Source organism: Pantherophis guttatus, chromosome 16, assembly GCF_059756535.1.
Source record: "Pantherophis guttatus breed Tessera chromosome 16, ASM5975653v1, whole genome shotgun sequence".
In the NCBI taxonomy this organism is placed as follows: Eukaryota; Metazoa; Chordata; class Lepidosauria; order Squamata; family Colubridae; genus Pantherophis; species Pantherophis guttatus.
Window position 1 is genome coordinate 2,932,142 of NC_142078.1, and position 15,402 is coordinate 2,947,543.

At 38.5% G+C, this 15,402-nt stretch overlaps 2 protein-coding genes across 2 annotated transcripts in view; one reads left to right on the forward strand and one right to left on the reverse strand.

Moving 5' to 3' along the window:
* The window catches only part of LOC148111737 (uncharacterized), a 78,479-nt gene that overhangs the window by 810 nt on the left and 62,267 nt on the right, over positions 1-15,402 (forward strand). The window contains exon 2 of the mRNA XM_087879825.1: positions 1,259-1,482. The gene's annotated coding sequence lies outside the window, so the exon portion shown is untranslated. The remainder of the gene's footprint in view (positions 1-1,258; positions 1,483-15,402) is intronic.
* Positions 2,098-15,402, reverse strand: part of LOC132711949 (uncharacterized) — a 35,097-nt gene continuing 21,792 nt past the window's right edge. The window contains 2 exon segments of the mRNA XM_087879869.1: positions 2,098-9,392; positions 9,394-10,637. Coding sequence (XP_087735995.1) covers positions 8,673-9,392; positions 9,394-10,637 — 1,964 coding nt within the window. The 3' untranslated portion in view covers positions 2,098-8,672.

Genomic DNA, 15,402 nt, shown 5'->3' on the forward strand with positions numbered 1-15,402 from the left:
GTTTTAAATGAAGAAGACTCATTGGGGACCTGTTTGGTCCTCCCACTAGGTGCAGAGACTGGGTGTTCCCCAGTTGCCAGGATAGGGAAAGTCCCCCATTCCTCTGCTTTCTGTTCATCAGCTAAATGCTTAGCAAAAGGTGCATCTAGCTCAGTGGTGTCAAACTCTTATTTCATTCAGGTTTCAAAAAAGTGTTGTGTTTGAGGGGGGGGTCCCTGGGTAGGCGTGGCCAGCTCATCTTCACTCTTCTTGTGGGCACCTGTGGTGGCCAAGTGCTAAGACAGGATTTCCCTCAGACCCTCCCTCCCTCATAACCTTCCTTCCTTCCTCCTGCTCTCCCTTTTCTTTTTCCTTCCCTCTTTCCTTTTTCTTTCCTACCTTCTTGCCTTTCCTTCTTTGTCTTTCCGCTTTCCTGTCCCTTCTTGGATGCTCAAATGCAAAAGGAGAAACATTTCTTTTGCTTTTAGTTTCTTTTTCTAATCCTCTGCCAGTGAAAATGGAGCTTGGGGGGTGGAGGCCACCTTTTCGCTGGCGGAGGAGTGCAGGCAACCGTTGCAGCTGAAAACGGGGCCTGGTAGGGCTACACGCTTCCCTCCCGAGCTCTGTTTTCGCTGGCAGAGGCATTGTGGGCCAGTCCGATCTGTTCCCCACGGGCCAGATCCAAGCACCCTTCAGTTTGACGCCCCTGATCTAGTTCCTCCGATTGGGCAGTCCGTCGTATACACCTCTGGCAACCTCATTCCGTTTTCCTTTCATATTAACCCAAATGCATTCAAGGAGGTTTTCTTCATTTTTTACTTTTTGCATTTCTACAAAGGTGCAGCTGTTTAAGTGCAACTCCACCTCCACCTCTTTTTATTAGGTGTTTCGGAAAATTAAAATCCTCCTGAGTTTCATCCCACCAGTAATGGCAGAAATCTCATCTTTGCTCTCGTGTTCTGGGACGTCAGGTTCCCTCTGTTTCTTCTTCATACTTTGGGTGTTGATGTGTAGGAGGAGGGATGAGAAGGAGGAGGGATGAGAAAGGAGAAGATGAATCCATGTGTGTGTGTGTATGTGTGTGTGTGGGGGGGGGTCTGTGGAGGGGCTGGCAAGGCAGCTGGGGGGGAGGGCCTGGCTGACTTAATCTTCTTACTGTCTCTGGGATGTATTTTGCGGTTATTGTTCATGACGGTTGGATATATTGCCCCCAAACTGTACAGGTGGTACTAACTAGATCTCCAATCAGAATTGAGACAAAAATTTCTGTTCTTGACAGTTGCTGCACCCCATTTTTTGCCATAATTGGGAGGTCATATCCTACAGTTGTGAAGTGAGTTGTGAAGTTGTTATGTGAATCCTCCAATGCGTTTGTGGGACACCAGCTGGGAAGGTTACAAATGCTGATGATGTGACCCTGGGACAGCGCAGCCGTCATAAATACGTGCCAGTGACTAAACGCCTGGATTTTGACCACATGACCACATGGAGGCTGGAACAGTCGTAAGTGTGAAAACTGGTCAAGGCCACTTTTTTCAGTGTTGCTATAACTTCACTAAGTCACTAAGCAAATAGTTGTACGTCAAGGACTATCTGTACAGTGCTTTAAAAATAATCCAAAATAGCCTCCAAATTGGAACCCACAGAGGTCAAACTTTTTCCTGCAACAAATCTGCAAAACTAGCCCAATTTGGTAGAAAAACCGTTCAACTGCCCACACTGTTTCCAACTCGCATTTCAACTCAATCCCCAGTCAAACTCAGGCCTGGGACCCTGGGCATGGCCCTGGAAGACTAAAGGAATTTATTAAAAGAAAAAAATATATTAAATTTATTAAAAGTGAAAGCGTTAATTGGATTTTCTTACCTTTCTTACCAGGCATTTATGTGGTTTCTCTCTTGTGTGGCTCCTTTGATGTTTATAAAAGTTTCCACTGTGATTGAATGTCTCTTCATACATTAGGACTTCATCTGGTTCCACTAACGAATGGATTCTTTGATGCCTATTAAGGCTTCTCTTGTATCTAAAACTCTTTCCACATTCCAGGCATTTATATGGTTCCCCTCCCCTGAATGGATCCTTTGATGTGTATAAAGGCTGCTGCTATGACTGAAGCTCTTTCCACACTCCAGGCATTTATTTATTTATTTTTGAATTTTTTTTTTATTTTTAAACAAAACTTAAAACATAAAACAATTGTCATCCATTACAATTACAGAAAGTGTATTGATCGGTTACAAATCTTTTGTGCTTAATCCTCTATCCCATGTTTTCTTATTTAACAGTTTATTACATTATTATTCTCCTTTACCAATTATTTAACAGTAAATTATCCTCTGTAAGGGGGGAAAAAAAACCCCTTTGTATATTTCATTATCTTATCCATTTCATTTCATATTTCATGTCCATTCTTTCTTGTCTAACCATTGATAAAATAAATCCCATATCAAATAATATTGTTAATCTTCTTGTTCCCTAATTTCAAATGTCAATTTACTCATTTCAGCACACTCCAAGATTTTCTTGATAACGTCGTCATCCGTGGGTATCTTCTCACCTTTCCAGTTTCTAGCAAATACAATTCTAGCTGCCGTTAAAACATTCACAATTAAATATCTCATTTCTCTGTTATATATTTCTGGTAAAATCCCCAATAAAAATATATCTGGTTTAAAGTCAATATGTTTCTTTGTCATTTTTTCCAACCACCTGTGGATTTTAGTCCAATATCTTTTAGCTTTTGCGCATGTCCACCACATATGATAATATGTGCCCGGGGACTGATGACACTTCCAACATTTCTCCGATTTGTTCTTGTACATTCTGGCTATTCTCGCCGGGGGTAGATGCCACCTGTAAAACATCTTATACAAGTTTTCCTTATATGCTGTTGACATTGTCATTTTATAATTCTGTGACCATAATTTTTCCCATTTCTCTAACTCAATCCCATGACCCACATTTTTCCCCCATGCAATCATTGTTTCTTTAACTTGTTCTTCTGCCAATTTTACTTCTAATAAATGGCTATACAATTTTTTAATCACATGGTCATCAGAACCTATTAAAATTTTATCTAAGTTTGTCAAGGTGCTATAAAAACCCTCCTTTTCAGAATCTTCATCATATCTAGACTGTATTTGCATATATGAAAACCAATCCATTTCAAGCTCTTGTTCTTCTAATTCTTGCTTCGATTTAAGTTCACCCCTTTCATGTAATAATTCACCATATCTAACAATTTGTTCCTTCCTAAACGTTACTGCGTGTGAGACTGCTTCAATAGGTGATAGCGAGACTGGAATTTTTAAGTAGTAACATTGTTTGATCTTCTCCCAGTTTAATAACAAAGACTCTCGTATCATATGTCTTCTAAAATAACCCTGTATTTTTGTACTTTTATACCACATAAAAGCGTGCCAACCCAACAATAAGTCATGTCCTTCTAAGGTCAACGATCTAATATTCCTTAGTGTTATCCATTCTTTAATCCACATCAAGTTACAAACTTGATAATACAATTCCCAATCCGGCAAACCAAAACCTTCTCTTAATCTAACATCTTGCATCAATTTTAATTTTATCCTTGCCTTTTTGCCCTGCCATATATATTTTAACACCATTTTATTTAAATCTTCAAAATATTTTTTCCCCAACTTAATTGGAATTGTCTGAAACAAGTATAGAAGTCTGGGCAGTATATTCATTTTAATAGTTGAAATTCTCCCTATTAATGATAACTGCAAATTCTCCCATTTTGTTAGGTCTGTCACTATCTGTTGTTTAAGCTTATCATAATTATTCTCCTTAAGAGTACCACATCTTGCTGTCAAGTGTATTCCCAAATATTTAACCTTATTCATGACCTGCATCCTTGATACTTCCGCCAATTCTTCTTTCTGTTTTTTTAACATATTTTTTGTCAACATCTTCGTTTTGTCTTTGTTTATTTTCAACCCAGCCACTTTCCCAAAATCTCCTATTTTATCTATCAATTTGTTTACAGATTGAAGTGGGGGGCGGGGCTGGCATCGCAACGAGACAGCGGGAAGTTTTCGGGGCTCCGGAACTACCACTGATATCTCCACTGCGGGATGATCCAAATTGGATCTCACTGTCCTGTTGAGACAGTGATAGAGGAGGGCACATTCTGTTGATCCTAGGGACACCGCAAAGTCCCTGGTTGATCCAGGAGAAGCTCTTTTTTCCAGCGCTGAAGAGGCAGCCATTAAGCTGCTGAAGTTGGGACAGCCCCGAACGGAAGAGAATGAGTGAAAATGTTACGATCTGGTGAGAGTTTTTTTCTAATTTGATTTTACAAACACCCTGAAGAGTAAATGCAACTAGGATTTAATATAGAAGTAATTTAGCGGCGGAATTGAGCCTGAATTTAAGTTAATTTTCCTAAAATATAAACTATTCCTATGTGTGGATATCTGCGGAAAGTTTTACTTTAAACCTAACTGGACTGGACTGGACTGGACTGGAAAGGAGGCTTACTTTTTTATTGAATTTTTGATGTTGACTGAGATCACTAATTTTGGAATTAGATTTGTCATTTTTGTTTTTGGCAGACCTTCATTTTTTTTAATATTCTTTTTGCTATATTGCTAATTGAAAGCAGAAGTGAAAGTGGAAGAAATAAGAGACTGCCATCTAGTGGATTGAAACGTTGTATCTTCTTTTTGGTGTTTTTTTGAACTGAGGGGAAAGGGAAAAAAGTAGCAACTGTGTTATTTTTCAAGGTCAATTGGCTAACTTACAGATAAAATTTAAAAAGGACATCAAAGAGTGCCTACCAGTTTGTTTATACAGGTGTCTTGCTGAGAAAAGCATTGTTGAAAGGCGATTAAAACTGGAAAGAAGAAAATAACAGCGGCTCTGGAAAAGAGAGCTGTTAGACTAAGTGTGCACAAGAAAGAAATTTTGAATGTTACACAGTTGTGGACTTTTATATAAAATGGAAATTCTTTCTCTAGCTCCACTCTTCCACTTCACTAATAATTATATTTTTAAAAACATTTTAAAATATTGGAACAGATATATACATATATTTTTTTCTCCCTTTTTTATTCCTTTATTCCTTCACAATAAATGTTTACTTAATTGGATTAAGGTACATAAGAGCCTGAAGAAATTCGTGTTTTTTTTTCTTTCTTCTTTTTTATTTTTTTAATTTACTGATTGGAGATTGTTATTTGAATGGGTTTTTGGCTATTTTACACAATTGGATTAAGACATACAAGAGTCTGAAGAAATTTTCCCATTTTCTCCTTTGGTCTCTTTTCTTTTCTTTCTTTCTTTTTTCTTTCTCACTTGTTGATTGGAGATTTTTACTTGAATTTGTTTTTGGCTATCTCAGATGATTGGATTAGGGCACACAAGAGCCTGAAGAGTGTTGGTTTTCTTTTTAGGGTTTTTTTTTTCTTGCTTTGCTGCACTTTCCTTTTTTCCCTTTTTTTGCTTTTTTCTGTTTTCTCTTTTTCTCTTTAACCTTTTGTAATCTCCTGCCATCTACAAAACGGATTAGGGTTGAGAAGAACCTGAAGATATATTACCCTACTGTGTCGAATTGGATTACTTATAGAAATGAGCAAAAAAACAGCAGTTATTAGTTCTGCCGGATCGACCCCTTCTTCATCACCAGCGGGAGGACAACGATCAATACAGACAATGATTCAGCAGGAAAAAGAGAAAGAACGTGAGAAAGAAAAAGATGCGACAATGCGGATGATTTTGCAAGGAATACAAGACATAAAATCTAAAATAGAGAAAATAGATGAAAAAGTGGAGAATATACAACAGATGATGAAGAAATATGAAGACAGACTTGAAAAAAATTGAAGAAAAAGAGGAACAAAGAGATAAAAAAATCAGAGATATGGATTATAGATTAGAAGAAGTTGAACGTGATAGAAGCGGCTTAGAATGGGAGATGGATAAATCAGAATTTTACTTAAGATTTCAAAATGTGGAGGAAGAAAAAGGAGAAAATTTGGCGGAAAAAAATGATAGAAATTCTTGCAGGAGCTCTAGAAATTTCTAAAGAAAAAATGTTTGATGGTGTTGATGAAATATACCGAGTATATACTAGATATGCAATGAGAAATAAACTACCAAGAGAAGTCCACATAAGATTTACCAAAAAAATCAATCAAAACACAAATATTGCAGATAGCAAAAGAGAAGGCGTTACAATACAAGAGCAAGGAAATTACGGTGCTGAAGCAAATACCGAGAAGAATAAGAGAGCTGAGAAGAGAGTATCAATTTTTGACAAGAATACTGCTCCAGAAAGGAGTGAACTACAGATGGCTGATAGCAGAAGGATTGGTGTTTACATGGCAAACACAAAGATTCAAAATAGATTCAATTGACAAAGCTAAAGCATTTCTTGTGGAATATATAAGAGAAAAAGATGTGCCAAGAAGGGAAGAGTCACTGCTCCAACTAGAAGAAGAGGATCTCCTGATGATGGGAAAGGAGGAGAGCGCATTAGAAGGCGCAGTAGGAGGTGCCATAGAATACAAGGAACAACGTGAATTGAGACCTAATAGATCAACAAAACCAATACAAAAAATATAAACATGGAGGAGAAAAAATTAATCTCAATAAATATAAATGGACTTAATATAGCAACTAAAAGAAGAAAGATATTTCACAAATTGGAGAAATTGAAAATGGACATAATTTGTTTACAAGAAGTGCATATTAAAAAGCAGCATGAACCACTTTTGGTACAGCCCAAACTAGGGAAACTATTTGCTTCACTGCCACAATGTAAGAAAAGAGGAGTGGTTTTGTACATTAAAGATACAATATTAGCAGAAAAAAATTATGAAGATGGAGAAGGACGAATTCTGATGGTGGAAATAACAGACAATAACAGGAAAATATTGTTAACAGCGATATATGCTCCTAGTGGCAATCAAGAAAACTTTTATAGAAAATTACATTTGAAAGTAATAGAGCTGGGCTACGAAAACATCTGTATGATGGGAGACTTCAATGGAATAGTAGATGAGAAAATGGACTACAGTACACAAAAGGCAACAAAACAAAGTAGGAAAACTTTGCCGAAATCTTTTTTTAAGATGATGGAGGAAATAAACTTAAAAGATATATGGAGAGAAAGAAATGCAGAAAATAGACAATATACTTTTTATTCCAATAGACATTTATCATGGTCTAGAATAGATATGATATGGTTGACAATGGACTTGACCTCGAATATAGAAGAAATAGCCATAGAGGCTAATACCTGGGCAGATCATAATCCAATGATGATGAGTTGGAAAGGACAAAGGAGAAGGTCCAGATGGACTTTAAACACTACAATTTTAAAAGAAAAGGATTTCCTACAGAAGATGGAGAAAGAATTAGCTTTTTTTAAAAAAGAAAATAGAAAAGAGGATACATCACTGCAGAATCGATGGGACACCATGAAAGCCTATGCCAGAGGCCTGATTATAGACTATATAAGGAAAAGAAATATTAAGAAAAGACAAGCATATAAAACTTTAGAGGATGATTATAAGACATTAGAAAAAGAACTGCAGAAGTTCCCACAAAAAAAAAAGACATTAAAATGAAAATGGATACGATTAAACATAAAATGGGATTATTAGAGAAAGAAGAGTTAGCACAAAAAATCAGGAATGCTAAACAGAAATATTTTGAAGATGCTAATAAACCAGGCAGATGGCTAGCTTATAAATTGAAAAAAGAAAGAAGCTCAAGGAAAATAACTCAGCTAACAGATGATCAAGGACAAATTAGATTTGGAAATGAGGAAAAGAAGAACATTGTACAAGACTATTACAAAAAGTTATATGAAAAGGAAAAGATAGAAGAGGAAAATATTAAACAATATTTACATAAGGCGAACTTACCTCAGATCCCAAAAGATGTTGAGATGATGTTAGAAGGGAATATAACAATGATGGAGTTGACAGAGGCTATTAAAAAACAAAAAAGTGGGAAAGCACCAGGTCCAGATGGATTACCGGCGGAATATTATAAGACTTTGCAGGAATCACCGAGTCTCCCATTACTAGAAATTATGAATGAAGTAATGTTACAGAAGGAAATACCCAACTCATGGTTAGAAGCATATATTACACTTATTCCAAAAAAAGATACTGATCTACAACAAGTCAAAAACTATAGGCCAATATCCTTGTTAAACTCAGACTATAAAATCTTCGCTATAATATTAGCAGAAAGACTTAAAAGATATCTAAATAATTTTATACACCCCGACCAAAATGAATTTCTGCCAAAAAGGCAGATTAGAGATAATTTGAGGATAATTTTGGATACATTGGAATATTACGATGCACACCCAGAAAAGCAAGTGGCTTTGATGTTTTTAGATGCACAAAAAGCCTTTGACAATGTGAACTGGCGATTTATGATATTACAATTGAAACAGATGGGCTTTGGAGAGAAATTTGTTCAAGCTATAGAAGCTATATATTATAAACAAACAGCCAAAATAATGATGAATGGAGAGATGACAGAATCTATTGAAATACAAAAAGGAACGAGACAAGGATGTCCATTGTCACCATTGTTGTTTGTGTTAACACTAGAAGTACTAAATAGAAATATTAGAGAAGAAAAAGGAATAAAAGTAATGAAAATTCAAAATCAAGAATATAAATTGCAAGCATTTGCCGATGACTTGGTGTTTATCTTGGAAGAACCACATTCCACGCATTTATATGGTGTCCCCCCCCACAATGGATCCCTTGATGTGTATAAACGGCACTGCTATGACTGAAGCTCTTTCCACACTCCAGGCATTTATGAGGTTTTTCTCCTGTGTGGATCCTTTGATGTACATAAAGATTTCCCCTCAGACTGAAGCTCTTTCCACACTCAAGGCATTTATGAGGTTTTTCTCCTATGTGGATCCTTTGATATACATAAAGATTTCCCCTCAGACTGAAGCTCTTTCCACACTCAAGGCATTTATGAGGTTTTTCTCCTGTGTGGATCCTTTGATGTGTATAAAGATTTCCCCTCAGACTGAAGCTCTTTCCACACTCAAGGCATTTATGTGGTTTTTCTCCTGTGTGGATCCTTTGATGTATATAAAGATTTCCCCTCAGACTGAAGCTCTTTCCACACTCAAGGCATTTATGAGGTTTTTCTCCTGTGTGGATCCTTTGATGTGTATAAAGATTTCCCCTCAGACTGAAGCTCTTTCCACACTCAAGGCATTTATGAGGTTTTTCTCCTGTGTGGATCCTTTGATGTATATAAAGATTTCCCCTCAGACTGAAGCTCTTTCCACACTCAAGGCATTTATGAGGTTTTTCTCCTGTGTGGATCCTTTGATGTGTATAAAGATTTCCCCTCAGACTGAATCTCTTTCCACATTCCAGGCATTTATGAGGTTCCACCCCCTGAATGGATCCTTTGATGTGTATAAAGGGCGCTGCTATGACTGAAGCTCTTTCCACACTCAAGGCATTTATGAGATTTTTCTCCTGTGTGGATCCTTTGATGTGTATAAAGGTTTCCCAACTGACTGAAGCTCTTTCCACATTCCAGGCATTTATGAGGTTTTTCTCCTGTGTGGATCCTTTGATGTATATAAAGATTTCCCTTCAGACTGAATCTCTTTCCACACTCAAGGCACTTATGAGGTTTCTCTCCTGTGTGGATCCTTTGATGTGTATAAAGATGTCCCCTCTTACTGAAGCGCTTTCCACACTCCAGGCATTTATGAGGTTTTTCTCCTGTGTGGATCCTTTGATGTGTATAAAGGTTTCCCAACTGATTGAAGCTCTTTCCACACTCCAAGCAGTTATGTGGTTTTTCACCTGTGTGGATCCTTTGATGTACATAAAGATGTCCCCTCTGACTGAAGCTCTTTCCACACTCCAGGCATTTATGAGGTTTTTCTCCTGAGTGGATTCTTTGATGTGTATAAAGATGTCCCCTCTTACTGAAGCTCTTTCCACACTCCAGGCATTTATGAGGTTTTTCTCCTGAGTGGATTCTTTGATGTGTATAAAGATGTCCCCTCTTACTGAAGCTCTTTCCACACTCCAGGCACTTATGAGGTTTTTCTCCTGAGTGGATCCTTTGATGTGTATAAAGGCTGCTGCTGCGACTGAAGCTCTTTCCACATTCCAGGCACTTAGGTTTTTCTCCTGAGTGGATCCTTTGATGTCTATAAAGATGTCCCCTCTGACTGAATCGCTTTCCACACTCAAGGCATTTATGAGGTTTTACTCCTGAGTGGATTCTTTGATGTCTATAAAGATATCCCCTCTGACTGAATCTCTTTCCACACTCCAGGCACTTATGAGGTTTCCCTCCTGTGTGGATTCTTTGATGTATATAAAGATGTCCCCTCTGACTGAAGCTCTTTCCACATTCCAGGCATTTATGAGGTTTTTCTCCTGAGTGGATCCTTTGATGTCTATAAAGATGTCCCCTCTGACTGAATCTCTTTCCACACTCAAGGCATTTATGTGGTTTTTCTCCTGAGTGGATTTTTTGATGTCTATAGAGGGTGCTCCTATCACCAAAGCTCTTTCCACACTCCAGGCACTTATGAGGTTTCTCTCCTGTGTGGATAATTAGGTGGCTTTGAAGGTTTCCTTTTCTTTTGAAGGTTTTACAACATTCTGGGCACTGATGTTCATTTTCTTCCTCCTGGATCCTTCGGGGCTTTCGGGATCTTTCAAAGGAACCTCCGCCCTCCAGGCCTGTCTCGGGGTCTCCGCCCGTTTCCTCCTCTCCGCATCGCCCTCCAGGCAGCTGCCTTTCCCGGGCTCCCCCTGGGCTCCTCCTGCCTGCAGCCCCAGAGCCCCCCGGCCTTTCCCCGCCGCTCTCCTCTTCCTCCTCCTCTCGGGCGGCGCCTCTTTCCTGCATCCGTCCTCCTGCAGGTGAGAGAGAGAAGAAGGTCACGGCTGCGTCCCCTTCCCCACAGGGGAGGCCCAGGTCCAAACCCCCCCCCCCATGCGGACCTGAAAGAGACCCTCCCGGACTACGATTCCCAGCATCCCCTGCGCCAAACCTGCATCAAACGGCCTCCTCTGTCGCCGATTCAGGCAGCTTCCCTCACTGCCTTTTTTGTTTCCGGAAGTGGAGGCTTCACGCCCTTTTCTCTCCACTAGTTCCGCCTTTTCCCTTGTAGGATCCGCCCCTTGGAGTCCATTTGCCCATTGCTGACATCCCGAGCGTGACCAATCAGTGTCCTTCTTCCTGCAACAAGGCACATGGCACCTGCGCAGTTCCGCAAGTTATTACGGTCCGGGGCGGAGGTGGGACGGGGGGGGGCTTTCTTTGAACTTTGGGGTCCGGTCTCCCCCCCCCGTATTGAGGCCAGCGGAGGTCAAGGGTTGAAGCCTTATATGAGCCCATGAAGGGCAGTCAGTTGGGTCTATTGTGGGACCTTCGGAGACCCTGAGTTTGAATCAGCCGCTCTTTGTGTCCTGGATTCCCTCTTTTCATTGAGGGAAATCTCTTTGCTACAATATTCTAATAAATTGCCTTTGAATGCTCCTCCCACTCAGATCCTCATGGAAGCAAGTGTACTGTGGCTGAAATCTATTGCTAATTTGAACTTTATTGTTCTGGGTGTGAAAGAGCTTTTCCCTGCCATTGTTTGATATAATCTATGTGGATTTCCCAAATGTGGGGACCTATTAAGACCATCCCCAAGCATCTGAAGCTCTCAGTTGGATTCCCTGAATGGTCCCCTTGTCTTCCAGCAGAAACCCCTACAAGGGACTCTCTAAGGCCAAGGAAGCTTTGTGAGATATGAGCCATATTCTTAAAAAGCCCCCACCCTTTTAGCCTTTAAACCCCTGGCTTTTCCCCAGGCGCTGGGAGGTCAGACAAGGAGAAGGTGGCATGGATTGGCTCCAGGTTTTTCTTTGATGGTTTTTATTTTATGTTTTAATGTGTTGGATACTTTTGAAAATACCCTTTTGGGAGCTGCACAGAGTTGACTGAAAGATGGGCAATTATAAGAACGTTTTAAATGAATAAGAGTCTTTGGGGACCTGTTTGGTCCTCCCACTAGGTGCAGAGACTGGGTGTTCCCCAGTTGTCAGGATAGGGAAAGTCCCCCATTCCTCTGCTTTCTGTTCATCAGCTAAATGCTTAGCAAAAGGTGCATCTAGCTCAGTGGTGTCAAACTCTTATTTCCTTCAGGGCTGCATCAGGGTTATGTTTGACCTGGGGGGGAGGTCCCTGGGTAAGCGTGGCCAGCTCATCTTCTCTCTTCTTTTTTTTTTATTGAAGTTTTACAAACATTTCCCCTTCCAACCCCCCCTCCCCTCCCACCCCCACCCCCCACTTCCCAGAGCAAAATACAGGGTATAACATTTGACAATCATAAGCTAACATAAGCTAATTATCTATAGCCTCCTATCCCCCCCCTTGAACTTTTAACTCCCCTTTTACTAAACTAAATTTAAGAACTTTATAAAATCTCTTTGATCATTCATAAGCTATTTGAAATTTTTTAGTCCGATATTTGCCTTGAATATAATCAATCCATCTTCTCCATTCTAAAATATATTTCTCATTTAAATGGTCCGTTAGATATGCTGAAATTTTCACCATTTCTGCTAAATTTACTTCTTTTAATGTCCATTCTTGAATAGTAGATAAATCTTCCTTCTTCCAGTACTGTGCCACCAAGAGTCTTGCTGCAGTTATTAGGTTCAAAATCAAATTAGTCTCTATAGCCGTACAATCTCTAATTATACCTAACAAAAACAACTGTGGAGTAAACTTTATCTTCTTTTTAAGGATATTTAAGGATATTTTGGATAATCCACCATATTTACACAAGCTCAAAATTTGAGAGAAAATTTTTATAAAATGTTTTATAGATGGCATTTGGATCCCAAAAAGTTAGCTTGTATGTACCCAAAACTACAGCCCAAATGTTGGAGATGTGATTGTGTTGATTCTACCTATTTTCATGTTTGGTGGACTTGTAAAAAAGTTAAAGCATTTTGGATGAAAATATGGTGGATTATTCAAAATATTCTCTTTTTTTTTAATTTTTTTTATTATTAAAATATAAACACAGATATAAAGACAATACAATACAAAGACAAACAAAAAACCCACCACCTACAAACCCACCTAACATTTTACATTTACGCTTTTGTCATCAACAGAATATATGTCATTGAGCTTATATAGTTTAATAAAGAGTAATTATTAAATGTCTAATTCCAATGTTATAACTTTCCACTACAAATTTACATTTCTTATGGGTTCATCTCCTTGTGAAAGTCTTTACCCTAATTTCTGTCCTCTACATTTTTGCTGATTTTCCTTTCCAGCCATTGATACCATTGGTGCCATACAAGATAGTATTCGCTTTCTTCCTTTTCCTGGAGTTCCAGCGTCAATCTGTCCATTTCAGCACACTCTGTTATCTTTGCAACGATTTTGTCTTTGGATGGGAGTTGGTCTGATTTCCAGTTTTGCGCGAACAGTAGTCTTGCTGCTGTCAAGATATGTATGATGAGATATTTCGTTTCCTTAAGATGTTGTGCCGTTATCATGCCAAATAGAAAAAAATTCTGGACTGTTTTCTATTTGAATGTTTGTTATTTCTTCGATAATATTTTTTATATCTTGCCAATAGTGTTGGGCTTTCCTACATTTCCACCAAGTGTAATAATATGTCCCCTTTTTTGATTTACATTTCCAACACAACGCCGAAGTGTTTGGGTGTATTTTGGCAAGTCGGGCTGGTGGTAAGTGCCATCTATAAAACATCTTAATGAGGTTCTCCTTGTAGGATGTGGCTCTTGTCATTTTTATGTTCTGCTTCCATAATTTCTCCCAGTCTGCCAATTGAATATTATGTCCTATGTCCCTGGCCCACATTGTCATATTATGTTTAACTGTTTCTTCTATTAATTTGTCTCTCAAAAGGTAGTTATATGTTTTAGTAATCATTTTCTGGTCTGCTCCCAATAAAATTCTGTCCAGTTCGTTCAGATCTTTTGCAATTCCATATTTGATTTTATCCGCATTGTATCTTGAGTGTATTTGAGTGTAGTGCCACCAATCAATATTTATATCGCCATTTTGGAGTTGATGTCTTGGAGTGAGTTCTCCTTCATGATTCAGTAAATCTTGGTATCTCATCATCTTTCCGATTTCAAGGGTATTTGGAAATATCAATGCCTCCATTGGGGACCACCATTTTGGTATTTTAGTATAATAAGTTTTCTTAATTCCCTGCCAAATCTTGAAGAGTGAGGCCTGAATTATGTGTCTTTGGAAGTACATGTGTTGTTTGTCTGGTCCATCCCATAGGAACGCGTGCCATCCTCGTATGAGATCAAAGCCTTCTAGATATAACATTCTTTTGTCATCTAATCTCATCCATTCTTTGATCCAGGTCAATCCGGCTGCTTTATAATATAGCTCCCAGTCTGGTACTGCAAGGCCTCCTCTGTCTCGTGTGTCTTGTAGCGCTTTAATCTTAATTCTGGCCTTCTTTCCCTGCCATATATAGGTCGTTGTAATTTTGTTGAGATTTTTGAAGAAGTCCCTTCCTGGACGTAATGGTACTACCTGGTATAGATATAGTACCCTCGGTAATATATTCATTTTAATTGAACTGATTCTGCCCATCAATGACAATTGTAGCCTGTTCCAGATTTCCAGGTCTTTTTTAATTTCTTTTAGTAATTTCGTGTAATTGTCTTCTTTAATTGTGGTTGCTTTTGCCGTCAACCAAATACCTAAATATTTTATCTTCTTTACTAATTGGATTCCTAATTCTTCTTCTAATTCCGATCTCTGAGTCTGGGTCATATTTTTCGTCATTAGTTTTGTTTTTTGTTTGTTTATTTTGAGGCCCGCGACTTCCCCATATTGTTCTATCATCGACATCAGTCTGGGTCCAGATCGTCTTGGGTTTTCCAAGTTGAAAATTACGTCGTCTGCAAAGGCGAGCAATTTGTACTCCTCTCCCCGGATCTTGAGTCCTTTGATTTCTTCCTCGTTCCTTATTTCGTTTAATAATACCTCCAATGCTATTATAAATATTAGCGGTGACATGGGACATCCTTGTCGTACTCCTTTCTGAATATCAAAAATTTGTGTCATGTCGCCATTTATTGAGATTTTTGCTGTTTGTTGGGAATAAATTTTTTTAATCAGATTATGAAATTTCTCTCCACAGTTCATTAGTTCAAGTTGTTTTGTGAAAAAAGACCAATTCAAATTGTCGAAGGCCTTCTGGGCATCAAGGGAGATTATGGCCATTTCTCTGTCTATCTTCTGATCATAGTATTCCAGAATATTTATAATCATTCTCAAATTATTCTTTATTTGTCTTTTAGGTATGAAACCGTTTTGGTCTGGATGTATATAGTTATGTGTTATTGCTTTGAGTCTCTGAGCTAGTATTGACAT